The sequence below is a fragment of the Drosophila novamexicana genome, unplaced genomic scaffold (assembly GCF_003285875.2).
Source record: "Drosophila novamexicana strain 15010-1031.04,08,12 unplaced genomic scaffold, DnovRS2.1 tig00004555-arrow-pilon, whole genome shotgun sequence".
Classification (NCBI taxonomy): domain Eukaryota; kingdom Metazoa; phylum Arthropoda; class Insecta; order Diptera; family Drosophilidae; genus Drosophila; species Drosophila novamexicana.
This window is the reverse complement of record NW_020825052.1, coordinates 4,880,214-4,907,713: the sequence shown is the minus strand read 5'-3', so window position 1 is coordinate 4,907,713 and position 27,500 is coordinate 4,880,214. Positions and strand designations below refer to the sequence as shown.

The 27,500-nt window shown below is 40.6% G+C and overlaps 2 protein-coding genes and 1 long non-coding RNA gene across 3 annotated transcripts; 2 read left to right on the top strand and 1 right to left on the bottom strand.

The window, feature by feature from the left end:
• Positions 1-5,280: 5,280 nt before the first annotated feature.
• LOC115770483 (monocarboxylate transporter 12) lies at positions 5,281-10,663 on the bottom strand. The gene has a single exon (XM_030715767.1). The coding sequence runs from the start codon at positions 9,325-9,327 to the stop codon at positions 6,862-6,864; it is 2,466 nt and encodes an 821-aa protein (XP_030571627.1). The 5' UTR covers positions 9,328-10,663; the 3' UTR covers positions 5,281-6,861.
• Positions 10,664-18,132: 7,469 nt separating this feature from the next.
• LOC115770485 lies at positions 18,133-19,280 on the top strand. The gene is made up of 3 exons (XR_004018858.1): positions 18,133-18,226; positions 18,897-19,047; positions 19,137-19,280. It is a non-coding gene; the product is annotated as an uncharacterized LOC115770485 (long non-coding RNA).
• A 1,350-nt stretch (positions 19,281-20,630) lies between these two features.
• LOC115770484 (ubiquitin carboxyl-terminal hydrolase 10) lies at positions 20,631-26,420 on the top strand. The gene is made up of 7 exons (XM_030715768.1): positions 20,631-21,657; positions 21,751-22,286; positions 22,616-22,868; positions 22,937-23,023; positions 23,867-24,034; positions 24,097-24,325; positions 24,382-26,420. Exons 1-7 carry the CDS (start codon positions 20,800-20,802, stop codon positions 24,741-24,743), a joined length of 2,493 nt encoding a protein of 830 aa, XP_030571628.1. The 5' UTR covers positions 20,631-20,799; the 3' UTR covers positions 24,744-26,420.
• Positions 26,421-27,500: the final 1,080 nt, after the last annotated feature.

Sequence of the window (27,500 nt, the reverse complement as noted above, 5' to 3'; positions counted from 1 at the left end):
ATGTGAATAGTTGTGGGTGTACTTGTGTGTCAAACGTTAGCCAATAATTTTTTTGCCAGCCGGCTTAAAGCGTGGACATGCAAAACCGTATTGTTTTGTTTTATATATTTTTGACACTTGAACGCCAGTTTTGGTCGTAGAAGGGTCTTGCGGGGCTGTCACCCCACCCGGTACAGTATGGCCACACTCCTTCTCGCTCTCTCTTGCACTTGCTCTCGGTGTTTATTTGCCTCTTTTTGTATTTTGTGCTTCTTTCTGGGGCCCGACAGCTGTGCGGTGTTGCCAGATGTTTTGCGGTTGTCTCGACCTAACCTCAAATTTTGGCGCTTCGTTTCCTAACATTTTTTTTTTGTTGTTTCACAGTATAAACTTCAATGTTTGGCGTTTGTAGTGTTCATGTGCTGTGCATATCCTGAGGTACGTTCAGAAACGCCAAAACCAATTGAATTGCATCGACAGTCGTCAGAGTTGTCAACTGCGTTGCAAGTGTAGCGCAGTCGTTCCAATTATGGCGCAGCAAACGCAGCCGGTTGCACAGCAGCAGCAGCAGCAACCACAGCAGCAGCAGCAGCAACAACCGCCGCCAGCAGCGACGCCTGTGTCCACACCAACGACGCCACAGCCGCCGCCCATTAACAATACCAACAACAGTATTGTTTCACCATCTAACAATAACAACAACGGTAGCACACTGACTTCTGTGCCCGTCTACAATCAACAGCCACAAAATCTGCATATGCCCGCTGCGTATGGAGCGCATCATCCGCACATGTCGCAAGGCGCACACGGTCCTGTGTTCCATCATTCTGCGATGATACCAGCGCCCATACCCAACAATGTTTTTGTGAACAATGTGACTGCCAATGTGAATCTCCACGGCTGGCCGCACACTTATATGCCAGGAGGCGGTGCACCACCCCATTATGTGAGTGCACATGGCGAGCTGCCACCGGAGCAGGTGAGTTTGGGACCCGCTAGCCTGCAATTATAATTGACTTAATCCCTCTGGCGGGGCCAAACAAGTGTGATTAAATGAATTTTAACTTTACTGTTTGTCTTGCAGGGCAATCCGTTAATGCAACAGCTACCGCCAATCCCGCTCCACCAGGTTAATCCGAATGGGCACATTCCGTCCGGTATGGGTGGACGCGGTCGTGGACGTGGCCGTGGACGCGGCGGTGGTGGACAACGTCGCAATGACTATCACGGACAGCGACACATGCAACAGCAACTGCAGTTGCAACCCCCACAGCAGCAGCTACCACCAGAGAGCGCAAGCCCCGCGCCGAGCGCCATGCAATTGCAGCCGGAACAGATGGGTCAGCAATTGGCACCACCACCGCCGGCAGAGGCACAATTGCAGCCAATGTCCTACTATGCGCCGCATCCGTACGCTGGATATGGCGGTTATCAGGCCGCATATTTTGCGCCGCATCATGGCCCAATACAAGCTCCGCCAAATGCGGCAGCTGCTGCACATCAGGCCACGGGCACACCTCTGTTTATTTCACCAATGCCACTGTACAACGGAGCACAGATGTATAACTACATGGGCGGCTATTTTTATCAGCAAGTGCTGCCGCAGTCGGAGTATCAGTACGTGTCCGATGACGGTGGCCAAGCCCAGGGCGCTGTTGTTGATGAGCGGCAGGCGCAGTTGTGGCATCCAACACATATGTATGCCGAAGAATATCCGGAAGTGGCGCAAGCGAATGGCGATGAACTCAACCATAATAGCTCCTCGCTGGCTTCCTCCGAAACGTCCAGCATGTTGAGTCCCAACTATCCCATTTACGATTCCCAGCAAATACACGAGATGCAGCAGCAAATGGGTGTTATGCAGATCTACGATGATGGTCAGCTGGCGCCTCTACAGGCAATGCATCCAGTAGCCGGTCCAGTGCCACAGGTAGGCGCATTGCTTGGATAGCGATTTGTCTTCATTAACTTTTTACTATTCTAGTACGATGATGAACTGTCTGACTGTGGGGCTGCGCCCGTTGGTGCCATACCTGTCGCTTGGACACTGCCTGATGCTCCGCCACCGACAATGCTGGTGCAGGCAGCCCCTCCACATCATATCATTCAACCGCAGCCGCAGCCAGCAATTTGCATTGAACAGCAGCAGCAGCAGCTGCCAGCTCATCCTCCTCAAACGGAAACACCCACCCCACAAGTCCCACAGGAAGCATTGGGTAAGTGCCACAAATTGATTATTTTCACTGATAAGCTGCGTTTCATACGTGGGGCCTTTTTCGATAAAAGCGGATAACTGATAATGATTTTTTCTATTTATATAATGATTTCCCCCGAATGATGAACGATTTGCGATAGCCTTCGTTAGGTATATTATCAATTTTGATTTAATCAGGCATGTCTCCAGTGACTTTTATATGTCTGAATGAAAATTCAAATTACTTCATAGACTGTTTTTCAAATGAAATGAATATTCATGTCCGCTGCTGTTGATATGAGATAGCATTCCGGACAAGTAATGTGATTATTCAAATGCGCATTGATAAAGAACCTTCTAAAGATTCGAAAAAACAGTGAACTTTTATAAAAATTGTTTATTTTCAATACTCGTATTCTTTGTTTATGTCTCAATTTGCAAAAGGCTTGTGAGACTTGAAAAGACTGACAGATCCTATGAATATGCCAACAGATTAACAAAAAACTCGCGTTGTTAATTTTTAAAAAAGGGCATTCAGTTTATTTATAAAAAAGGCAAGCAACAATATGTTTAAAATTTTAATTAATATCATGTTTTAATTATAGATGAATTGTAATTAATTTTTGTTCGTTACTTTCGAGTTCTTTATGTTTTAAGTTCAAGGCAAAATTCGATGCGTTTTGATATTTTCGCTGAAATACTTCGTTGTGTTTGTCATATGCAATTTGTGCTGACTTCTTTCTTCTGGCGCTAGGGGTTCCCAGTTGCGTTTGTGTTAGGTGTACCCAAAACATCACATGATACGTGTATGGGACGTTGTTGCGACGCCTTCCAGTTTATTCTTGCTTGTATACCCCTTTTGTAGAGGGTATTATAATTATGTCGCAAAATGTGTAACGCATAGAAGGCAATGTCATCGACACCATAAAGTACAAAGTACATAGCAATGTATATTATATTATATATCAATATAGGTTACATATGGGTGAAATAGGAACGATCGGTCATAAATTAAGTTCTTTCAATAACAGTGTTGTCCATTGCTAGTTTTCCCATGCTCGTTATGTATGAAAGAAATCCTATCAAAATATGATGAATCGGTCCAAAAATTAATTTTGTAAAATAACTTATCCTAAATTGGCATTTACAATGTTCCCTATCTATGAGCAAAGTCTTAACAACTTCGCGATGAGCTTTTTTGTTTTTTAAGATTCTGTGACCAAATCAGCAATTATGGGCTATCTATTCTCCTTACTTATCCTATCCCCTTCAAATCGGACTACTATATTATATGGAGCCAATAGGAAAAGACAGAAAAGAAAAGCTTGAGTATAAAAACAGTATGTCAAATATCCACAAGGGTATTTAAAGTTCGTCGTGCCGATAGTTAGCTAGTCTTTCTTGTTGTTTTTTATACTTTTGTTTAATTGCTGTGGCTGCTCTTTCGGTTCGAATTATTCGTGTTGTTGCTAGGCGCTTGTTGTGAGCTGTCTCGATTCAATTGGTTCTGGCCAAGTGCTTGTAATGTCTGCCATGATGAACTGCAGCTAGGGGAAAAGCTCTTAACAGGTGTTTGGTTTGTTGTCGAGACATCGTTTTAACATACTTTTGCATGTACATATATATATGTATATATGTACATATATGTATAGTTCTCGACGACTATCCGTTTCTGCCACTAATCAGCTGTGCAAGTGGACGACGTCGCTCTCTGTTTGTGCTTTGTTCTTGTTTTGAATTCTTCAAGCTTATCAATCGGCAGTCTTTGTATACAGTGGTCATAATACTTCAACGTCGTGCTCCACTTACTGTTGCAATTGTGGCGCATGTGCATTTTTATAGGCTACACACACTTCACAAATCGGGTATTGCATGCGCTTGTCTAGCGCTTTACAACACTTGAAATTAGCTTGTTGAAGCTAAGTTTCTTTTTCGAGTGTTGACTAATGTGCGAATTACCTTTGCTTGGGAAACAACATTTTTGAATGCTGTCTATACGAATTTTGATTCGCATAAAGTTAAATATATAAACTCAAGGAATTTTTTTTTCGTGAAATTTATGCGCATATATATGTCAATTAAAGTTTCATTAAAATAGGTTTTGGTTCTTGGAAGTTTTATAATTGTAATACAACTATTCCATAGTATATTTTTAATCAAATTCATATCTAAATTATTTCTTTTATCAAACATTTTGCTTACCAAGCGTCTTCGTAATTCGCTTTGACATTTATTAAGCTTTCTGTTGCTAATTTTCTTTGGGCCTTCGCTCCGTTTTGCCCACTGGTCATTTGTGTGATGCATTGCGCCCGGTTTAGTGTTGCCTTCCGCCTTATCAAACACAGTCATTGACATTTTTGTTGGCCACTGGCCACTGACTGCTCGGCATGTGGAAGAGTGAAGCAAAGCGAACCGATGTGGATCACACCACATATATACATGGCTCACATATACCTATTATGCACCCGGCTCGGCCCAAAGTAAAATTGATAGCTGGGCTGTCCAGTTGGGTGTGTAAGTGTGTGAGAGTGTGTTTACCCTGTTAAATGGCTGAAGCGTCTAAACGGCCATTTCGTTGTTATTTTCGCAGCACTTGGCGTCCGCGACTTTGTCAATACTTTGATATCATGAGGAGTGTGTGCACAGATAGATTGATATATGCCATAAAGTAATCGTAACTGTTTTCGCAATGCTAGCGTTTTTACGGGGCTCTCATAATTCGTAATGCTCATTTAAACGCTATTTATTGATTTGGCTAATCTTGTTGGCCAGTGTTGCGACGGGTTTTTAATCGGGCTGCGATGTCTAGGTTTAGCTCAATTGGCGCACGACCAACACACACACACACCAACACACATTCTCCACAGTACTCGTATTTTGAGTACAAGGTAATATGATAAGGCGTCAACAAAATTATTATCTGAACTTTGATCGATGATTTTTAGAGCTTTGGACATTACCGCAACTCTCCAACCGTATAAAAGATACCATTTTATCCAATCAGCGTGTAACTTACCGGTTGTATAACGGTTGAAAGTATAACACTTGTTTTTCAAGTTCTCAAAATATATATGAAAAAAATGATTTATTCTCTTTTTGTTTTTTTTGTTTTTCTAACATTTATTGTTCTGCTTTGCTTTGTGTTTGCATAATTTTTTTTCTCATTTTGCTTGCGTAGCTCAGCGCTCAATAATTCTTTGATGCGTATAACAGTTTTATTTGGTTATCAATTAGGAGCATGTGTAAGTGTGTGTAAATGGTGTAAAACTGCATTTGTTGCTCTTTATGTGTGGTATACACTATACATTTGATTAGCTTTAAAATATATATATGTATATAACACATCTATATGTATATTTTGTTTGTAGTTTTAATTCTTGTGTATAACAAAACGCACAAGCCTTTAAAAATTTGTTTTGTCATGGACTTGTCTGAATATTTGCATAAATTTTTGAATTTCAATAGTGTACAAAATATGAGCCATAATATGTTTCATTTGTTTTTGTTTTTGTTTACTGTTTTAAGCTACATTATTAGTTAAAATTGAAAACAATTTCATATATTTTTTTGTTGAGTTTTTTCTTTAAAATAATTTTTATTACAAAATTTATTAGATTAGCATTGTTGTGTTTTTTATTTTTAATAGTTGTTGCTCCTCTCCTAATTTGCTTACAAGTTTATCGCTTTACCTTCTTTCTATACATACGAAAAAATAACTAACTACTACCATAGAAAGGTTTACATTTGTTTGTTTTTTTTTTCTTCTGCTATTTTCTACTTGGTTTCTTCCTACTACAACTAGGCCGTATGACACATTAAAAAACTTGCGGTATAACAACGAATGCACAACAACAGTTATAGCAGTAATAATATAGATCGAGAGTTAATATGATACATATAACAAATACGGTAGCAATAATAATAATAATAGTAATGGTACATAATAGTATTTTAAAAATCGTTAAATTTAACAAACGAATAATAAAAATAGTTTACAATCTAGTTGCTTTTGCTGTTTGCTGTTTTGCGGTTGTATAACAGTTGAAACTATAATCAATCAGAGTTTATCAAAGTTTTTAGTTTCTGTTGTTGTTCTTTTTTCGCATTTATGAGCGTGTAACTATTATTATTACATTTTACCTTTTCTATATATATATATATATTTGTATGTATATAGCTAATATTTATATATGGCAGCAGAGCTCTGCTACAATCTTATCGAAGCTAAGCCAAGTTTTCTTGAATTTCCTTTTTGCCATCAAGCAAATCTATAACATATGTATATAATTAGTTGTATGTATATTGAATAGTTGCTTAGGCATAGTTTCGGTATCGGTATCGTTATATACATATATATGTATATATATATATATATATATATATATATATATGCGCTTTTTGTATATAGTTTTCTTTGTGTGCTCTCTTTACAATACTTTTCGCTTTGGACCTGGACCTGGGCTTGCCCCTGCCTGAACTGGTGCGCTGTTTTTTTCTCTCCTGCTCCTACTCCCTCGGCTCTGCTGTGCTCCTGCTTCGACTTGGCTCTCCATTGTATAAGTTGCTAGAAAAATATCGCACTCTACTCTTATTCATACGCTTTCATTCTTACATTCCGCTTCAATCTCTCTCTTCAATTTATTTATATTATTTGTTTGTGTTTCTGCTTTGTTTTAAATTCTTGTTGCTTAGAGCTTTGATTCCGTTGTTGTTAATGACTTCTGTTGCGTGGCGGGGAATTGCTGTGGCGGCTCCTCCTTCTGTGGACTGGCCAGAGTTCTGATGATCTTGGGCACAATGGTGATTGGTTGATCCTCATCCTCCTCCTCGGCATCCTCGCCCTGCTCCTCATCGATGGGCGTCAGCGTCTCAGGATGCACTGGCGTCTCATCCGAGCTACTAAAGCGTTTCATACAGGGCGCCATAAAGCTGGTGATGGTGGACAAGGCGAACAGTCCACCCGCCATGTAGAAGGGCAGATCATAGGTATGGGTTAGATCATAGATGAAGCCCGCCAGCGGTGTGCCAATCAGTGCAGCAAATCCTCTGAACAATATAAGCAGGCCAAAGGCGTTTGTTAGCTTGTCCAGGCCCAGCAAATCGACCAGAATAATTGACGTTAGCGAAATGTAGCCGGAAATGGCAATTCCAAAGGCGATTGACATAGCTATATAGGCGCTGTAGCTGTAGCACAGTGGAGTCAATGTGACGGCCACCGTCGAGATCAGCAGGCAGATGTTGTTGAGCAGCAGCGAATTGACCTGTGGCAGATCCGCCACCCAGCCGCAGGCCACACGTCCCACGGTGTTGGTGATGCCAATGATGGACAGCAGCATTGACGCATCGTTCCTTTCTATGCCATGCTCCTTGGCTGCATCCACCAGGTAGACAAACGGTACATATAATCCAGCCATGCCGAATACATTGGAGACGCCCATTAGCATAAAGACGGGATCCTTCAGTAGGCTCACATCCAACATGGTGTTCACAACAGATTTAACCGAGTCGGGTATGCACAGGCACGGGCACAGATCGTACTCCTCACGATGCTTGTCCGCCTCCGCCAGTGGATCCAAACGCATGCTCTGCATGCTCTTCTCGTACTTGGTGAGCGACAGCACAGAGTTGCGGTAGTTTGTGAGCGACTTCTGGGATTGATATTGAGGCAGATTTGTGACGGAGCCGGAGTAGAAGATGTCCTTGCGTGACATGGGACGCACCATGCGCCCGCCACTGCCGCTTGAGCTGCCTTGACGCTGGGACAGCGACAATTTTGAGGTATTGAAGTCGGCGCCGGCGCCCGCTTCGATGTCTGCGCGGGAGGAGGCACGTATGGCTGCCAGCGAGGGCTGGTAACGTTCACTGCCGGATGTCTTGCGGACGCGGCTAAAAGATGGCACCGAACCGTTTTTGGGAAGACTTTGGTGATCGCCAGCGAGAAAGGCGGGCTGGGAGGCATTGCGTATCATCGCATCCTGCGACTGATATGGACTGTGCTCGTTCTCCGAGTTGCGTTGCGATCGGCGACCAGATCGCGTGGACAGTTGACCATTGCTATCGGCAGCGTCATTGTTTGGAGGGGATTGAGCATTCAGTTCCACCACCTTGGACTCGGTGATGGTGGGCAGCGTTGAGACCGGATGCAGTCCGCCAGATTGCTGGGCGAGCAGCTCCAGATTGAGGCTGGAATGGACACCAGGATCGGCATTCAGTGGCAATTTCAACTTACGCTCCATGGTGCCGTCGGGCAACTGGACCATAAAATGTGAGCCCGCAAACGAGCCGCGTTCCAGCTGCATCTGCTTCTCCTCGTACATGCGCTGCATCAGTGGCTTCACCTTCTTCTTTTTGGGATAGGTTAGCGGCCGCATCATGGCGCCAAAGATGGCACAATTGAGTATCAGTCCAGCGAAGATGAGCAGCGCATTCTTCCAGCCATACTCATCCAGCAAGTAGGTGGCCAGTGGAGCAAAGGCAAATGTGCCAAAGCCCGAGCCGCACACGGCAATGCCCGTGGCCAAAGAACGCTTCGTCTCAAAGTAGTATCCCACGGCCACTACAGCGGGCAAATAGATCATGCCGAAGCCAAAGCCGCCCATGACGCCATAGGTGGCCATAAGCATGCTGACGGATCCGCTGAACGTGCTCAGCACAAAGGCAATGCAGGCAATGATGCTGCCAGCGATGCAGACGGCACGGCAGCCATATTTATTGGCCAGGGCCGAGACGATGGGACCGGCGCTCAGATAGACGCCAGATAGGAGACTTCCCACCCAGGCGACGGTGCCTTTGCCCTCGTGAAAATAGGCGACAAACTCGTTTAGGAATATGCCAAAGGTGTATGCGATGCCGTCGACGATCATGTTGCACATGAAGCTAGCGAAGCAAATGACCCAGCCGTAGCCACCGTCCGGCGGTGGCGGCAATTCGCCGTACACGCTAACCTCGTCCTCATCATCTCCATCTCCGTCTCCGTCATCGTCCTCCTCCTCATCGTTGTCATCATCGGGACTGTTATAGTTCTGGTCGGAGGTCAGACGGGCCGCTTCCTCGCAGGCTAATTCGCTGTCGGTTCGATCAAATTTGCGCAGGCGTGCCGCCGAGTTGCCAACAGCAGCCGCCGTGGAACCCGCATTGCTATTGGTGTCCACCATAATTGTGTATTACTGTTGATTTTGAGTTGCTTTTAATAAGCCGTTAGTTGTCTAAGCGCACACACTTTGCTTTTGCTTTTAACTTTAAGTTCGGAGCAAAATTTCTTTTAATTGCAATTTCGTTTTTCACTTGCGCGCGCCCACACGCTCGCCCCCGCCAACAGTTGCAGAGGGAGTCTCAGTCGTCGATTTGTCTGTTATGCGTGGCCGAAGTGTCGCGCTCGGCGCCGTTGCGAGTTATGCGAGCCCTAGAACGGCCGCTGTCGACGTCGCTGTTGCTGCTGCTGCTGCTACTGTGTTTTATCTTTGCGCGCGCTCAGCATTTAATGCGCTCTCTGCTACTCCCACACTCTACAATGGCTATGGCGTTGCCGCTCTTTAGTTCTGCTCTCACGGAGTCAGTGGCGAAGCTTTAGTTGCCGTTATATGGGATGTGTGCGTGTGTTGTTATTGTTAAATTGTTGTTACTCAAAGTTCTTATGCATTATCGACTGAGAGAAAGGGAGAGAGAGCGCAACTATATATGGAAATATTTTAATTTATTAAATATTTGTGGATTTTTGCTATTTGTCACGTTGAGTTGTGCTTGTGCATGAGTTTGTCTTTTTTTTTTTTGTTTTAATTTTCTTTACTTGTATATTTTTGCATTGGATACAGCTGACTGACCAAAGTAAAAATTGTATTTTTGTTATTGTTGCGGCATTGCAAATTTTGGCTGCACTTTGTTTTTGTCTTTGACTTTGCACTCTTTCGTTTTGCTATACTCTTGCTTTTGGGGCTAGTAGTAGTACATGCTGCTGCTTTTATGTATGGCACATTTTTGCATTGCTGCCCGCCGCCGTCGCCGCGACCACTGCTTTTTGGGGGTGCTGTACGTACTCGGCGTCGACGTCGGCGTCGACGTCGGCGTTGCCGTCGCTGTTGGCGCTGTCGATAATGGCAATGCAATTGTATAATTTGTAAAGCATTGAAATTTGATTGTTAAATTTGTATTAAATCGAAATTCTTAGCGTCAGCAGAAAACAGAAAAACTTTGGCTGTCGACGGCCCCGCAACGTGTGATCGATAAAAGCTGAATTGAACGAAACAAACAGGCCGAGCAGCAACAACAAATCCAGCAGAACCAACAACACAAGTGCACACGGAACTTGGCTTACGTGTTTCACACTCTGCTACACGAATAGCAAATGACGCTGAGCTGCAGTTTACAACATAGCTTGAACTGAAGTTTGATAAATTTATATATATTTTTAAAATATATTTTCTGGGTGTATACAATTTTTTTTTTCTTTGTGCGCCGCGAGAGATACTAACAAAAAGCACCACACACAGACTTTGTCGTCGTCACTGCTGCGCTGTTCGATATAAAATGAAAATTCGTCGTAACCAACAAACGACTGAAACCGACCGACGGGGCAGCTAGAACTGTTATACTACGATATACAAAACAGCCAGCGACAAATGTGAACGCAAACGCAATACAAAACGCAACAACTACATATAACCTCATACAACAAACACAATTTCAATTACAAACAACAACACTAATGCAAAAAATCAAAAAAGGAAGAAAAAAAAAAATCGAAAAAAAAAATACAGCAACAAAAAAGATATTCTCGCCATGCGGTTGCTGACATTGCGATTGCCTCGCCGCTGTCTATTTTTCATGCAATGCATTTGAAGTTCAAGCTCGCAAGCTCTCTAAACAAAAAGCTGGCCGCTCTCCCGTTGCCGCTCTCTGACATATTGCGATGGCCACCTGGCCGAAGGCGCTCTTTGCTTTTGCGAAGCGCTCTCTCTCTCTCATCGTGTGCTTGGCTTGCAGGTATGCGGCGCAAGGGTTGCGCTTGGCAGAAACAGCTGATTTGTACATTGGCAACGACAGCGGCAACAACAACAGCAAAAGCAGAAGCAGCAAAAGCACTAACAACGCCAGCAGGAATGTTGGCTGTTGTTTCGCTTTGCACAGATTTAACACAAACAACTTCGCATAGAGTCTCATCCATCCGCATAGCAACCCCCTTGGCAAACTACCCTCATTTATGACGCACTTTCTTAAGGGTTGTCTTACTTCATACAATATACATGGATGACCGTTACTTTTTGTTGTTCTTTTGTCAGTTCAAGAAAAACCGGCACTCGTATAACAGTTTTGTCGTGTATAAAAGACGCAACGAAAGAGCGTAAACTGTTGCTCTTAGTTTTGATTTAGGTTAAAGGTTAACTTGTGACTTTCAAACTTTTACTTTTTTCCTGCGTATGTATGCGTCTAAGTGTGTGTGTGCGCTAAAAATTGTTTGGTGTGCCGCCTTTTAGGCGCCGACCTTCAAAAGAACTAGTGCAAGAACCGAAAATTTCTGCATTATCTTAACAGGTTTTAGCTATAATACAATGTTTTGGACTTTTTCGTTTTTGATAAGTGAAGCGGTGCTAATTTCACAGTTTTTACAGCCCAATAAACGGATTGTTTTTAGACTTGCGGTAATAAAAACATGTGCCTTATAACAGTTGTTTGTTAAAGATAACTTTTTGCGTTAAGTTTCTACTTAAGAGAGTTTCGATCGGGCGTTTCTCTTAAGCGTACGCTTTTCTCTTCCCAGGATGTACATTTGACTAACTGTTTATTCTATGTGTGGGTGTTCAATGCCATTCATAAAAATTGTAACACGCTTACACCCACGGCACACTCACACACACACGCTCACACTCATGCACATACACATACACAGCCATGTGACTAGTAGGTCAACGCCAGAGGGTAGCAGCTCTTGACGTTTTGCTTTTTTGCTTTCATAAGTTGATTTGGCTCTATTATTAGCGCATTAGTAGCCCATCTCTAATTTCGTGTTAAAGTAGATTTTTTATGGCCAGGAAATTGCACAGTTAGTTTGGTAACATCGTATAATTCTCCAAAGCGAAATGTAATATCCAGCCAAGACTAAACTGTTATACCACAAGTGACACACGCGCCGCTCAGTTGTGCATGTTGGCCCAGTGTGTGTGTGTGTGTGTGTGTGTGGGCATGTTCTCATTATAAATGCATCAAATTGTCGACTTGATGTGTAAACCAGGTCTCTGATTCCGGCACGTGGCATTAGGCCAAATGTGGGCGGCATGGTTATTGCATGGGTTGCATTTTCACGCCCATCCAACTACAAAACTGTCCGTGCATCAGGTGTTTGATTTCAACGTCTAGTATCAACAGGGGCGGCAACTGCAGGTGCCGCAGATTTTCGACTGCACTGTGGGAGGACAATTTTTGGGCCCCAGGCCAGAAGTTGGAACCCATAAACCCAATGGGATCAGAGAGAACTATGGGCTTGTGATTTAGTTTAAAATCAATTCCAACGCAAATAAAACACTTCATTCAATTTTAAAAACTTTTAAATAAAACAAAAAATTTGTGTACAAAAGCTTCATGTATTGAAGATAAGCACATAATCTATACCAAATCTTATAATTGTTTATTATGTCAATTCAATATGCTTTATTTAGAAGAAGTTTATGCCCTAAAATTGCTTTCATTTGCTTTCTTCCACTGTCTGGTAACAATTTTCATTTATCATGCCAAAGAGTTGAATGCGCTTTTATAGATACTTTTGTGTATCGACGACATCAATGCCATCGCCTCTGGGCCGGTTCAAGAATTTTTTATCAACCTTCTGCTCAGTCTCGTAGCTGCACTTTCTTTGTTTTGTATTTGTTTAATTTTTGTTGTTGTTGTTGTTGAGGGAAATGAAATTGAAATTGCGCATACGCCACATTGCGCCTCAGCCAGTCAGTCGATGCGCTTTTGTTTAACGTTGTATTTTTTACGCTGTGAGTTTTCCTCAGTTTTTCTCATTTTCACAGTACTATATAGCGTGCATATATATATATGCATCAATATGCTATATACACATCTGTATCCTATGCCAATATATATTTACAAAATGACGCAGTTTTGTCGCTGGCAATTTTTATATTTTTTGCTTGCGTTGGTATTTTACTTGTTGCTTTCGCTGCGCATCATTCGTAGCTCATTTCCCAGGTGTACTTGTTATTGTTGGCCTCTGTTGTACCCGTTAGATACTTTTGTATCTGATAGAAGGAATTGCCCGTCTGCTGCCCACGTGCCAACTGTTATACGCATCTATATGCTGGTGCCAGCAGGATACACACATAAACATAACAAGCGCCAGCCGAAGCGTGTGTCCCTGCTGTGCTCCTGAAACAGCTATTGCTACTTTACCATTTATCCTGTCGTCGAGCTGTCAGTTGTCTTTCAGTTGTTCACCCATTCAGCCTCTCTCCTCCCCATTCAGGCTGCTGCTGCTACTGCCGCCCACCCATCGATACTTATCAACGACAATTCTTGCGCGAAATAACTAGCACCTAGTAGATGCCAATGTCAAAAACATTCGAGCTTTCATTTATATATGAATCCGCAAGCACTCACACGCCCACATTTACACACATACAAGGACGCAATCTGCGCACTTGATGAAGCGATTTCTCCTCTTTAGCCTCTCACTATGGTATATCTAACCTTCAATAACTTTGTTGTTTCTAGTTCGATCTATTTCAAATATTCAGATCCTAAATCTGACATCAAAATGTATGTAAATACGAAAGAGTAAAGTCTTAAAAGGATATTTTTCGATTTTATTGTGAGCCAACTTCAGATATCATCCTTCAGAGTCGATATATATCGATATTGCGAAAACGGGGATATGAATACTCGATAAATAAATAAATAAAAATACTAATATAAGGAATCTTGTTTGAAAATCCATATATATCGAAAATATGCAAATGGATGATGTCGAATGAAATATTTAAATTCATGTTTCTAACTCGGATAGTTTAATTAAATATTTTGTTTCAAAATCGATATATATCGATAGTATGGAAGTGGGTAATATCGAATGAAATGAAAAATATTAAGTTTCAAGTCTCAAGCACGTATAGTTTGATCAAGAATATATGTGTTCATAGTTGCCTTCTACCTGCTATCAGTTTTCAATGTCTACAGGGTATACGAAAAATGGCTGAATATGCTCACACCGCCCACTTTATAGCTACAAGCCTCAACGCTGTCGTCGCCGCCGAAGCACTCGTAAATAATTTGTTGGCTAGTGCTTTCATTGATAAGAAAAAACGCTTTACAGTTCTTAGCCGCTTGTTTGTTTTTTGTGTATGCCGCCGACAGGTGGTGGCGGATTCGGATTTGGCGACGGTGCCAGGGGCAATTTTCTAGCTTTGTTCTAGACGAAGGTCGCGTGCCGTTTGTCGTCTTAGAGAATTATGCAATTTCTTTGGCTTATTGTTTACTTTGCGGGCAGCCACAGTTCTTTGGCTATTATTTATTGTAAATTGACACAAATGAATTCAATTGAATTGCTAGAGCAACAGCAGCAGCAACAACAACAGAAGAACAGGGTGCCACATGCAACAGGGTGCCACATTTAACAGGGTGCTTTCAGTTGTAGTTTTGTGGAACTGTTGCCAGGCAGTCAAAAGTTTACGCATTTGTGTATTTTTCTGTTGTTATTTGTCATCGAATCCGACCACCCATAATACGGCGCATTGTTGTCGAGATTCGTTATCAATTTATATATGTATTTGTACAGGAACAACAGCAAAACAAACAACAACAAGCGAGTACCACGTGTGGCAATATAGTTATAATACGCTTTATTTGTTTATTGCATTATGCTTTCAAGTTTTTTTTTTGCCCAGCTGCTGATAAGCAACAAATTACTTTTGATTGAAAATGCATACTAAAATAATTCATTTTCACTTATTAATAAACATAGCTGTGTCATTTTCTGTTTATCGCATGGGAATATACTTATATTGCCAGTACATACTTATATATACGATTATATATATATATATATATATATATCTCGACACATTTTTCCTTCGTTGCGCAGCTTTTGTGTTGGTTTATGGACTTTGAGTTGTTTTGTTTTCATTTGTTGTTGTTACTGTGAGTCAAATCATACATTAAAATGTGACTAAGCTTAGCTTATTTTTGTTGTAATGCTAAACCCTTTTTATCAAATATGAATAATTGTGTATATTGGCATAGATTACATGCATAAATTATAATATAGGTTCATAAATAGTTAATGTATGTTTGGTATTGGATTGATATGGAACGGTTGGGTCCTGCCAAAGGATATATGTTAGAGCATTGAAGTTGACAAAAAATAAATCTTACTGTTGGAGAAACAATCATTTTATATTTCTTTGTTAGTTTTAAATTTATTTCTATTGGCTAATTTGATATGAATAAAACCAAATTAAAGAGACTAAGAAACGAAAACTACGAATTGTTGCTGAATTTGAACCGGCGACTGCCCGTTTGTTAGTCCGACGCTCAAACATTTAAGCCACGCAAGAACGAAGCACACTTCTATGCCTTGATATTTTTTAAGACATATATGAATACCATTGTGTTTCACTTAGAACTCGAATATTCCAAAAACCCAGTTTAGCTTTCTAGCTTCGGTTTCAGCTTTGCTTTAAACTCACTCCAATCATTCAATCTGTTAGGACAAACTCTTTAATCCTAAGACTAATCTAAAGATATCTGTTTTGTGATGCTTTAAAGTGTGAATGCAGTTAACTCAAGTTTTGTTCTCCTGTTTTAATGTTCTGACTATTGATATATGTATGCCACTTTGTCATATTTATTTCGCTTATTACTTTTTTACTCTCCAATTTGGTTTCAGTGATGGGCAGCAATGAAAATATTCATTCGTTATACATTTAAGAAGTAAACATATTGATTAAAGCTTTCATTTGTTGTTTGTGAAATGTATTTATTTATTTTTAATGATTAATTTGCTCAATTATTATACTATTTGTTTATGTTTGGTTTGATTGTATTAGGTGTCTACTGCTAGTATTTGGTTCAATTAAAATTGATATAGAAACTCAATTCTAAAGTTTTAAAGAACACGTAGCTCTCTCTCTCTATCCCTCTCTCACTCTCCCACTCTGTCATCGGTTAAATGGCTTTAAAATTCGTAAATTGTAAGCCAAACATAAATTACTTGAATGTGGCAATCGTTGTTATTGTTCTCGTTGTTGTTGTTGTTTTTTGTTGCTGCTAATAAAAATTGAATAAAATCGCGCGTTCAATAACAACAACTGTCCACACAGATGGGTCATGGAGAGAGGGGAGGATGAGGGGGACGGGGACGGGGAGGGGAGGAGAGGGGAAAATCGGTAAATCGAGACAGCAACAGCCCCGCTTTTGGGGGCTGCTCTCCAGTTGGTGATGACCCCGTTTTGTCAGTTTGTTGAAAAGAAAAATCAATTAAATATCAAATAGACCTCCACAACAACAACAAAAGCAACGATTACAAAATCTCGTTTGTTCAAATATAGCGCATTGTATTGTATCGAGAGAAACGCAAATTCATTTGCGTAATGTATAACTGGCATATGATATGATGTGCATGTTTTGGCTGTAGAACAGTTTTCATAGTGAAACCGAAAGCGAATTTGTCCACTCCCCAGTCAAGTGTCGGAGACGTCAAACTGTGCTAATGCTGTTTACTCTTTCACTTCCACTTCCATGTAACTGCCCGCTACGCCCCTGGCCAATGCTTACACGTGTAAGAGTAAAGTACAGTCGCGTTTGTTTTCGATTTTTTTTTTCGTGCCGTTGTGGATTTCCTTGTTTTGCATTGTTGCATTCAACTTTTGTTGCTGCCTGCTATTATTAGCCTAACATGTTTAACTCTCATTGTTGTTGCTTTTTGTAATTTACCTGTGCACTCATGTCTGTAATTATCCAGCCAACCTTGTCATACTGCAGTTCTCTCAGCTCATCGTCGCTACCAAATCTGACACTTCCCCTGGCACAGTTTTTTATTATAGTCTCTAGGCTTTTTATATAATTTGCATGCAATTCGCATTACGAGTGAATACTCTATAAGTTTTCATTTCATATTTGTGAGTTCTGTATTAACTTCGACGCTTTTTAGGTTAAAGATTTCTATACTCATGTGTGCAGGTGTCGGTTGAAGTGTCAGGATTAAAAGGCTACTCCTCATGGGTGCATGGGAAATCAGGAAAATCTTTATCTTTCACAGTTCTCAAGCAACTTTGGAGCGCAGACTAATATTGAGCCATTCTAAAGATTGATTCATGTATTGAAACTCTTCATAATCTTTGCATATAGCCTGTTTTACAGTGTTATTGGACTGTGAACGATTGAAATTATAACTTCTAGTTTTTTATATACTTTGCATTTGAGTGGTTTCTAATTATTGCCACACATAAAGCTGCTCTCGCAAATTTTCATTTCAATTTTGAGAGCTCTATTCCAGTTTTTACTCCTATCATTTGAGTGTGTATTTATTGTTGGCCGCTTGTTAGATGTTAATTGAAATTAATTAACACATTGAGTTCGGAATTCTGCTGCTCTACTATTGTTGGAAATCCGATTCCGTCTGGCGGCCCTGCTGCCTTTTGCTTTTTTTTTACTGTGTTTGTCATATGACGTTATGGGGTAAATAATATTTAGCACCGCATTTTAATTGTATACTGAAAGCATTCGTTATGATATAGGCGTTAATAAAATTTTAAATAGCTTTGCTCACATATATTGTTAATGGTGCATACACATATTAATATAATTCTAATCGTTCGTCTATGGCCTACATTGTGGCACGCGGCCATGTGGCAAATGGGAGGCTTGTTTCTTCCCAAATTGTCAAGCAGCAATAGCCAGAGGATGAAAGTTTTGCAATTGAATTCGTATTAGATTCGTGTGCAGTTGAAAATTATGTCAACATTTTATTTTTGTTTTAAGAAATTAAGTTTGTCGAATACATACTTGGAAATTTTTTGTCCTCTACTCAAGTGTAATAAACTGGAATCCTGTTCTTTCTTATGTGTACGTATTATATATAATTCTGTGTTAGTTCGGAATCTGGATTCCACAGTAAATTTCATTCTTAGTTTAGGCGAAAACTCAAAAAGTTTTCGCCTTCAAATTTTATTCCCTAACGTGGAAAATGGCCGAAAAAATGTGTGCATTTAAAGATTCTCACGATTTGTCCCACACATATTTAATATACAAAGAGTTAGTATTTCACCTTGTATAAATAGTTTCCCGGCCTTAACCGATCGAAGATTTTTGTTTCAAATTGTAGACATCAATTTTTCACCCATTTTCCGCCCGTAGTGCTAGCTATTTGCAAATGCTTTCAACAAATTAAGACATAAGAGTTACAATTAAGGTTTATTTTAAACCAACAAGTTTCATCCAACCGTTTTCCGCACTTTTTCCACACTTACGGTTGTTCTTAAACCCCTTCTAAGTGTGCAGCTTCATCACAAAAGGTATCTACAGTAAACATTTCTCAGATTTCTCGCTCAGTTTATGTCATTCCGTCATGCAGTCAATTTGTCAATCAATCGGAACAAACACTTTTATATATAGAGACAGATTGTGTACTCATTGCATTGAACCCAAGTACTTCCCATGGGAAAAATTACTATATTTTTTATGGGATTGTGAAAGTGTAATGTTTTATTAATACGGGATTTATGTACTTCCTCAGCTGTGCAAACATAAGTCTGCTGTCCCATATTCTCACAGTCTCAGGCGCACCTCAATGTTCAGTGGCCATGTGAACAGCCTTGTGGGTCGCCCCTCCAGACGCCCGTTGTGGCTAGGGCCTTATCAAGTGTTAATATTTACAGCGCGTAATTGTAAGTACTTGGGGCAAGACCCAGAGCTGCAGCTCCCACATTGCGTATCAGTTGGGATTATTAATTAGGCATTTATTAATGACAAATAGGCGTCAATGGCAACAGCATCGCTTCGTTGACTTCTCCGAATCACGTGTGCATTATTTAAGCACTTTTCCTGATAACAGGCAGTGCCCACCTTATCGACAAGCATGTTTTGGACGGGTTTATCGTAAGGCCCATATCAGAGAGAGGGCGCAAAGTTCAGCTACCGAAATGAGTTCACAGTATGAGGCACCGATTGTGATTTACTCTAATAATAATAATGTTGTTCGTCCAAACGGAACTTTATGGAACTTCTCTATCTCTGTTTCCGAGTGGGTGCTGCCCACACTTGTAATGGACATGGATTGAGTATTGTTATAGAGTACTTGCTGCAATGCCCAACAAATTGATTGGACAGCAACAGTCAGCAATATGTGGCATGCCTTATCGTCGAGCAATAACAACAGTTGCTGTGGCGACCATTTAGTGACAGTTATCTCTAATGTTGTTGTTATTGCTGCTGTTAGACGTGTCCGATTAAAGTGCAGTAAAATCAGCTCCCGGGTTCTATTCAATTTCCTCTATTGTCGGTCAGGCGCATCTCTATTGTCTATGCTGATTAGCGTCGTGTGTACTAAGTCTATATTGACTTTTTGATATTGTGAGCTACTTTCTGAACTGTACATAAACACACAGTATATCCACATTGCTATTTACATGCAGTTGCCCTTCATTCAAGTCATTAATTTCAAGATAAAAAACCGAAACAACAAATCAATTAAAATACATTTCAAAATTTAAGGATAGGAAATTTTTGGCAACAACAACAGCAACATCCGATTCAAATAAAAATATCTTATATGACATCAATTGGTATCAATTATGAAGATATTGTAAATTATTTTCTGTATTATGCACAACAATTGGGCGTATTTTGTGTAGCTGTAGGAACCACAACAGATAAAACTCAAGTGGATAAAGAAGAGGGGAATTTTTGTTGGATGCAGGGGGCTATGTTCTTTTTTTTTTTGAGAGTTTACTGAACACAGGAAATTCTTTTCTTTTACAGTTGATAAAACGCTGCTCACCAACAACAATAATAACAACAACAACATCAGCAGCTCGAACGAGTCGGCTTTGGATGAAACACTGATTGCCAACAGCGAGAAGCAGCAACAGCAGCAGCAGCAACTAGAGCTTGAATATCAACAGCAACAGCAGCAACTGCACCAAGTTGATAAACATCAACAGCCAGCCAGTTTGGTAGTATCCATTGCCACCGTAGCGCCGCAACTGCAGGTGCAGCAGCAACATCAACAAGCTGCAGCGCCACCGCAGCAACATCAGCAGCAACAAACTTCGCCAGTTGTGCCCCAGCAGCAACAGCAGCAGCAACCGCAGCCGGTGCAACAACAACAGCAACAAACACAGCCAGCACACACGCCCAGTCTCAGTGAGCAACATGCACAGCAGCAACACGCCCATCAGCATCAGCAACAACAGCAGCAACAACAGCAGCAACAACAGCAGCAACAGCAGCAGCAGCAGCAACCGCCTCAGCAGCAACAACCGCCTCAGCAGCAACAGCGCAAGCCACCTCAGCAGCAATACAACAACAACTCACAACAGCAAGTGCGTCGCAAATACTCCTCGGAGTACAATCATCAACAGCAACATCATCATCACCATCAGGGCAGCAGCGACACTGCCATACAAACCACCAAGACAATGTCGTGGACAAACTCCGCACAGCACAAGAAGTCCACGCAGTCGGTGGCGGTCACAGCCTCGCCAAATACTGTAAACAACGGCGCCACTGTTGCTGCTGCTGCTGCTAGTGTTGCTGCAACTGCACCACCAAGTGTTGGCGGCGGCTTCAATAAGCAGTTAACCGGTGTTAGTGCTGGCATCTACAGTCATCCTACTAAGACCTACACTAATCAGCAGCACTATCAGCAACAGCAGCAGCACTACCAAACCAGCCACAACAACAACAACAACAACAGTGGCAGCAGCAATATTAACAGTAACAACAACAACAATCAGCCACAAATGCGCACATATGGCACTATGAAAGTGCCCTCATCGCCTGTGGCAAGCACAGCCCCACCGCTGGAGCGCAAAATCAGTGGCCAGCACCAGCAACAGCAGCAGCTGAGCAGCAACAATTCGGCAGCAACAACAGCAACTACCTCAACGGCTAGCATAACAGCAACGCCTCATCAGTTTCAACAACAGATGTCCACTGAAAGTCAGTCAAATAGCACAAACAATGCCTCTGTGCTGTCTCAGCAACAACAACAACAGCAGCAGCAGCAACATGGTCATAACCAATACGCTCCAGCTGCCAAATCCTATGTGAGCTATGGAGCTAAGAACAAGTATGGCACACAAAACTTCAGTGCAGATACATCCTTCAGCGCAGCTGCAGCTCCTGTGTCTGTGCAGCCTGCGCTTAACTTGGCGCCACCAGCGCCGCCTGTCTCGCAAAACAACGCCAGCGCAGACAGCGGACAACCATCGTGGGCCAGTCTGTTTTCCAACAAGAAGCCCGTGGCCAAAGTGGCGCCCTATGACGGCAACAAGGCACAGCAACAACCACATCAGCAGCAGCTGCAGCAACAACAGCAGCAGCAGCAACAGCAGCTGCAGCAGCAACATCATCCACAGCAGCAGCAGCAGCAGCAGCAACAACAACAGCAGCCGCAGCTGCAAATGGCTCCACCACAGCAACAACCACAACAATTGCCTGTTCAGCAACAGCAACAGTCACAGCAGCAACTGCCATTAACACCGCCAACACAGAGCCTGCCCAGCGTGCACCATCAATTGCAATCGCCAACGCCAGTGCCAGCGCCAACTGTGCCGCTTATCACACCCGGCACACTGTCGTATTCAGCGGCCTCGGCACAGGCAGTACCCGCCGTGGCTGCTCCCGCCTCTGCAGCAGTCAAGCCGCTGAAAGCGGAGCCGATGCGTGCCGCTCAACTAGATGAGTGGACAAACAAATATGCTGAATTTCTGACACGTCATAAGACTAATCTGGCGCCCGTCAGTCTGCGGCCGCGTGGTCTGACTAATCGTTCCAATTATTGCTATATCAACTCCATACTTCAGGCGCTGCTTGGCTGTTCGCCTTTCTACAATCTGCTGCGTTCCATACCCAAGCAGGCGGCGGTGCTGAGCGAGGTCAAGACACCCACCGTGAATGCCATGTAAGTGACCCATGACGCATAACCCATGACCCAGTTGCATCATTAGCCCACCACGCTGCCACAGGCAAGTCAACAGACGCCTTGGCGCCAAAACCAACTGGCGTCTGTGTTACGCCTGTGGCATAACAATTGGCATCGGTCTGTCAGGCGTGCACTGGTTTTTTCCGTTTTGGACTTAATCTTTGCTTAACGTCTAGGTCGATGCAGGTGCATGGTGTATACGCATGATTAACCCATCGATGGCTTCATGTACACCTGCATGCACGCACATTTATATTGCTTTCTACAAAGTTCAACCGTGCTCTTAATTCCAATTCTTTCTTCTATAGGATGTCATTTATGAGTAACTTTTCATCACTGCCTGGCGGTACCCGCTTGCGTTTGAATAACAACAAAGCCGCCCAGATCAAGGGCAAGGATGAGTTTGCTGGCGTTGATTTGCAGTGCGATCTTGCCTTTGAGCCCACTGAAATATACAAACTGTGGAATGACAGTCGTGAGGAGCACGTGGAGGGCAGACAAGAGGATGCCGAAGAGTTCTTGGGCTATGTGCTCAACAAGCTTAACGATGAGATGCTCGAGGTAGGAGTCGATTATAAGTTGCTATATAAAATGGGATTTATTATTGATATGCATGTGTTTCTCAATAGGTTATCAAGTTGATTGCAAAGCCAAATGCCCAACAAAATGGCGAAGAACAGGAACAAGATACCGAAGATGGCGGAGACGTTTGGCAGGTAAGTCCTTTGCCTTATTTTAGTTGCTTGTAGTATTTGTATGCTCTGTAAAAACGAAATTGTGTGAGAAAATATGAGAGACAGAACCCCATTGAACACCCAAAAGATGTAATTGATTGGAGAGTTGATCTCTATTGAGTTGCTCGTGTGTCTGTTAAAAAACTCGCTAATCTCGGAGATTGTACAATTCGTACATAGCGTTATTTTAAATTGCACAAGAGAATGTAAAAGACACCAGAACCCCATGAATCACACCCAAGATGTATATGTTCTGGATTGGAAAGTTACGCTTTGTCGAAATGTCCGTAAATCTGTGTCTGACAACACGCTGATTTCGAAGACTACCATACGATACACCTTGAATACTTTTTTTATGTTTTGATAACATCCCCATTCCCAAAAATAATCCAACTCTCTTTCAATATAAGTACAAGTAGTTATAAGTATCTGCAGCAGTACTTAAGTACTTAATTCATTTTGATTTTACTTTTACAAATATGAATTTGTATATCTATTAAAAAAAATATATATATTTTTCAAATATATAGATAAAAAAGGGTTTGTTACTCTTATATAGCTAGATGAATCTTCTACTCTGCTCCTCTGGCTTTGATATCTCTCTCCCGCTCTGTTACCGAAATCTTGCTTTCTCAGCTCCTTCCACCCTTTCTGAAATATCGCTTTTCTATGCGATATGACATTTTAATTTAGTGAAGTTTAGTGCTTGTGCTTGTGTGTATTGGATCTAAATTTAAACAAATGCAAATTAACTCCGAGACAACTACCCTTGATTGGATCGGATCACTTGAGTTGTTATTGAATGGAACGATTGACTACTTTTAGATGATTTGCAATAATCGCAACAAGGGCAGCGTTACTCGCCAGACGGACTTTGGACGTACCCCGCTCAGTGATATCTTTCGAGGTGAACTGCGTTCCCGGCTGCAGCGCGAAGGCGAACACTCTACGGATGTTATACAGCCGTTCTTTACACTACAACTGAACATTGAGGTGAGTTGGAAGCGTGTCACGCAAAAGGATTGTGGTAAATACTCTTGGTATGGCGTTTGCAGAAAGCCGCTTCGGTGAAGGAGGCTCTTGAGATACTCGTTGGCCGTGATCAGCTGGAGGGCGTCACTGGTAGCAAGACCAAACAGGAGGTGGTCGCCTGGCAGCAAATGACTTTGGAAAAGTTGCCCATCGTTTTGATATTGCATTTAAAATACTTTGACTATAGGTCCGATGGCTGCACAAAGATATTGAAAAAGGTTGAGTTTCCAGTGGAGCTCAAAATCGATGCCAGTAAGTGAACATGTTATGCCTCAAGGAGTTGGATTCATGTTTATACCTATTCGCAGAGATACTTGGATCGAAGAAAACATCGCAAAAGCAGCGCGCCTATCGCTTGTTCGCTGTGGTCTATCACGATGGCAAGGAAGCATCCAAGGGCCATTATATAACGGACGTGTTTCATACCGGCTACAATAGTTGGCTGCGCTACGATGACAGCTCGGTGAAACCGATCGGCGAGAAGCAAGTGCTGCAGCCGCACACGCCGCGTGTGCCTTATCTACTCTACTATCGCCGTTTCGATACCCTGCCACAGATGCAGACGAGCAATGGCGCCGGCGCTGGAAGCACAGTAGGCGCCACCAATGCCCATGCCTCGGCCAGTGCCGCATCTACCACATCAGCTGCAAACTCAGCGAATAATAAATGAAACTAAGTTGTCAAAATAATGGCATACCCAGCCTAAGGGCATGCCAGAGTTTGATTTTTTATGCATATACAATTTGAACGGTTATATTATATATTTAAATGCCTAATGTTTAAGCCCAAAGTCCAAAGCGCATGTACGTGTGAATGGTAGTTGTATTTGTGTGGTGAATGCGTGTGTGTCTAAGTGTGTCTAAGTTTAATAAAAACAAAACTCCTAGTTGGTAAGCCTTAGCCGTAGCCCTAAGTTGATAACAGTTTAGTTGTGCAAGAAAGCAAACAAACCAACAATTCGTTGAAACGAAATCTGTACAAAATTAGCGAATGGTATGGCTAAACTTAACAGCGAGCAAATTATCATATACATATACTATATAAGTAAGTTTCATAAATTTGAGCCAGCCAATATTTGTAAATCCCGTTTGGCATCAACCTATTCAAAATGGCACAAACAAGCAGAAGCGTGCATATATTAGATAGCTGTAGACCTCTTCGATATGACAAACATTTAGAGCTCTATATGTACATACGTAGCATACATATATGATACATATATAACTAAAATTGTAGAGTTTAATTTTCTTTGTAATTGTTTATAGCATGCATTTAGGCGCCAGAGCAAACAATCAGCCTTGCATCCAGTTAAAACCACAATACATATTGAAATGCTTTGAATATGCTTTAAAAGAAAAACAAATCTATCTGTTGTATACAATACAAGACATGCAAACACATGAATACATAGCATTATTTTGTGTATAAGTCGAAATAAGTGAACACTGAAACGAGAAAAAAGGAAATTAGCGCGATTATTTTATAATTTATATAGTTTGTTGCTTAGTTAGATCCCAAATTCATTTTAAATTCATATATATATATATATAAATATACTTTTATAAAAACTGTTTGCACCCATTATGATATTTTATTGTCTGTTGCGACAAATCGTGGAATTGGCTTAAAAATATAATTTTTATTTATAAGCAATGCTAAGAGTTATGTCAACTACATTGTCAAATTTAATGTTTCGTTAACAATTACAACTAATCAAGAATTCTAGTTGCATATGGAGTTAATATATCTTAGCTGGCAAACATACATACATACACATGCATATTTTATTTTCTAATTCATATACCATACATATATTATAAATAACGTGCCAATGTTAAAACTCTATAAAATTACATCAAAACAAAGAAAGCATGAAAGAAGTTAGTGTCCGAAACAATAACTTTTTGATACTTTTGTGTAGTCAGTGACTTCTCAAAGGGATATTGTTAAATTTCATACATTATTTACAACTAGTTACAAACTTTTGTTGAATTAAGTTTTATATTTGATAATCGACGTCTATATATATAAACGAGAAAATCTATAAAAAAAGCAAAAGGAACGGAAAGTTAGGACTATAATGTAATCATAGACAAATCCGCACTTACAAGTTACATACATTGTTTATCTTATGTGAAGAAACAGTATCAAAAAAACAAAAGGAAGATTAAAAATTTTATGAATTTACATTTGACGCAAAATCTTTTTATGGATTTCTTTTTAAAATTTCGAATGATGTTTATTTGAAACTGCTCGAAAATCAAGTAAATGCCAGCGCAATTCGATTGTAAAAATAGCAAGAAACCTTGAAATATTATAATATGGATATAATGTAATGCATTGTCGTACATATATGTATATATATATATATATATATATATATGCAAAATATATGTAAATTAAGAAACATATATATTTTGATGTTAAACATATATGAATTAATTGTAAGCCAAATTATAGCAAAACATTTTTTTCTATAGAAATTTTACAGCGTCTGCGCTTTGCTAGTTACAAATAGGTTCCTAAAAATACGAGGAATATTACAAAAAAAAAATTATATATATATATATATATATATAAAAACTAAACTGACATATATGAAAAGCAAAACAAATACTAAGAAGCATAGTAAAGTAACGGTAAACAAAAGCAACAACAATAATATTAGGACTTGTAGTTTAAAGCCAAGCTAACAACATATTAAACGTAAACAAAATTATACATACACATACATACATATATATAAATTAAATTTATACTAAAAAAAAAGAGAAAAAAACAAAAAAAAACGAATGTCAAAGCGATGAAATTTTTGTGGATATTTTCACTTTACATATTATATTTTTTCAAGCGAAATTAAAATGTTTAACATACATCGCATATATAAAAAGCAACCGAAACTAAAGACGTAATAGTTATACACTTTTGTCAAGCATTTTTTTTTTTTTTTTTTTTTTTTTTTTTTTTTTTAACATATTAATGGAATACTCCAGAAACCCAATTGTAAATTCACATCAAATATTACATTTAATTGTATTAAATTAGTTTTCAAATTTTTCATATCTTTATTTTTTTTTAAATTGTGTTTTATGCGAATTTTGTTGCCTTTTCTTTTTATATTGCTTTTGGCGCTACGGCAAATTTGATTGCCCTCATATATGTTTTAGTTATTAAGTAGTTTCTAAGGCTGTGTGACTAACTAAATACAAATTAATCATTGTTTAAGCCGAATCATCATGAGACAAATCATTGTGTTGACATTGCCTGACAATTTTTGTTTACCTTTGTTTTCCAGTTATTGAGATAAATGTTGTGACCCTAGAAGGAATGAACGTAAAATAAACGAGAATTGGCAAGTGCACTTACTAAACGTATAATCGAAAATACGATAAACAAATAAGATATACATACAAGAAAATAAACAAAA

Bases quoted from the DNA above. Each gene is read 5' to 3' on its own strand.
- LOC115770483 (XM_030715767.1), bottom strand. From the start codon at position 9,327: ATGGTGGACACCAATAGCAATGCGGGTTCCACGGCGGCTGCTGTTGGC.
- LOC115770484 (XM_030715768.1), top strand. From the start codon at position 20,800: ATGTCGTGGACAAACTCCGCACAGCACAAGAAGTCCACGCAGTCGGTG. The intron at 21,658-21,750 runs GCACAGCAACAA...CAGCAGCAGCAG, and splicing joins CGCCCTATGACGGCAACAAG to CAGCAGCAGCAACAACAACA. The intron at 23,024-23,866 runs GTAAGTCCTTTG...GACTACTTTTAG, and splicing joins ATGGCGGAGACGTTTGGCAG to ATGATTTGCAATAATCGCAA.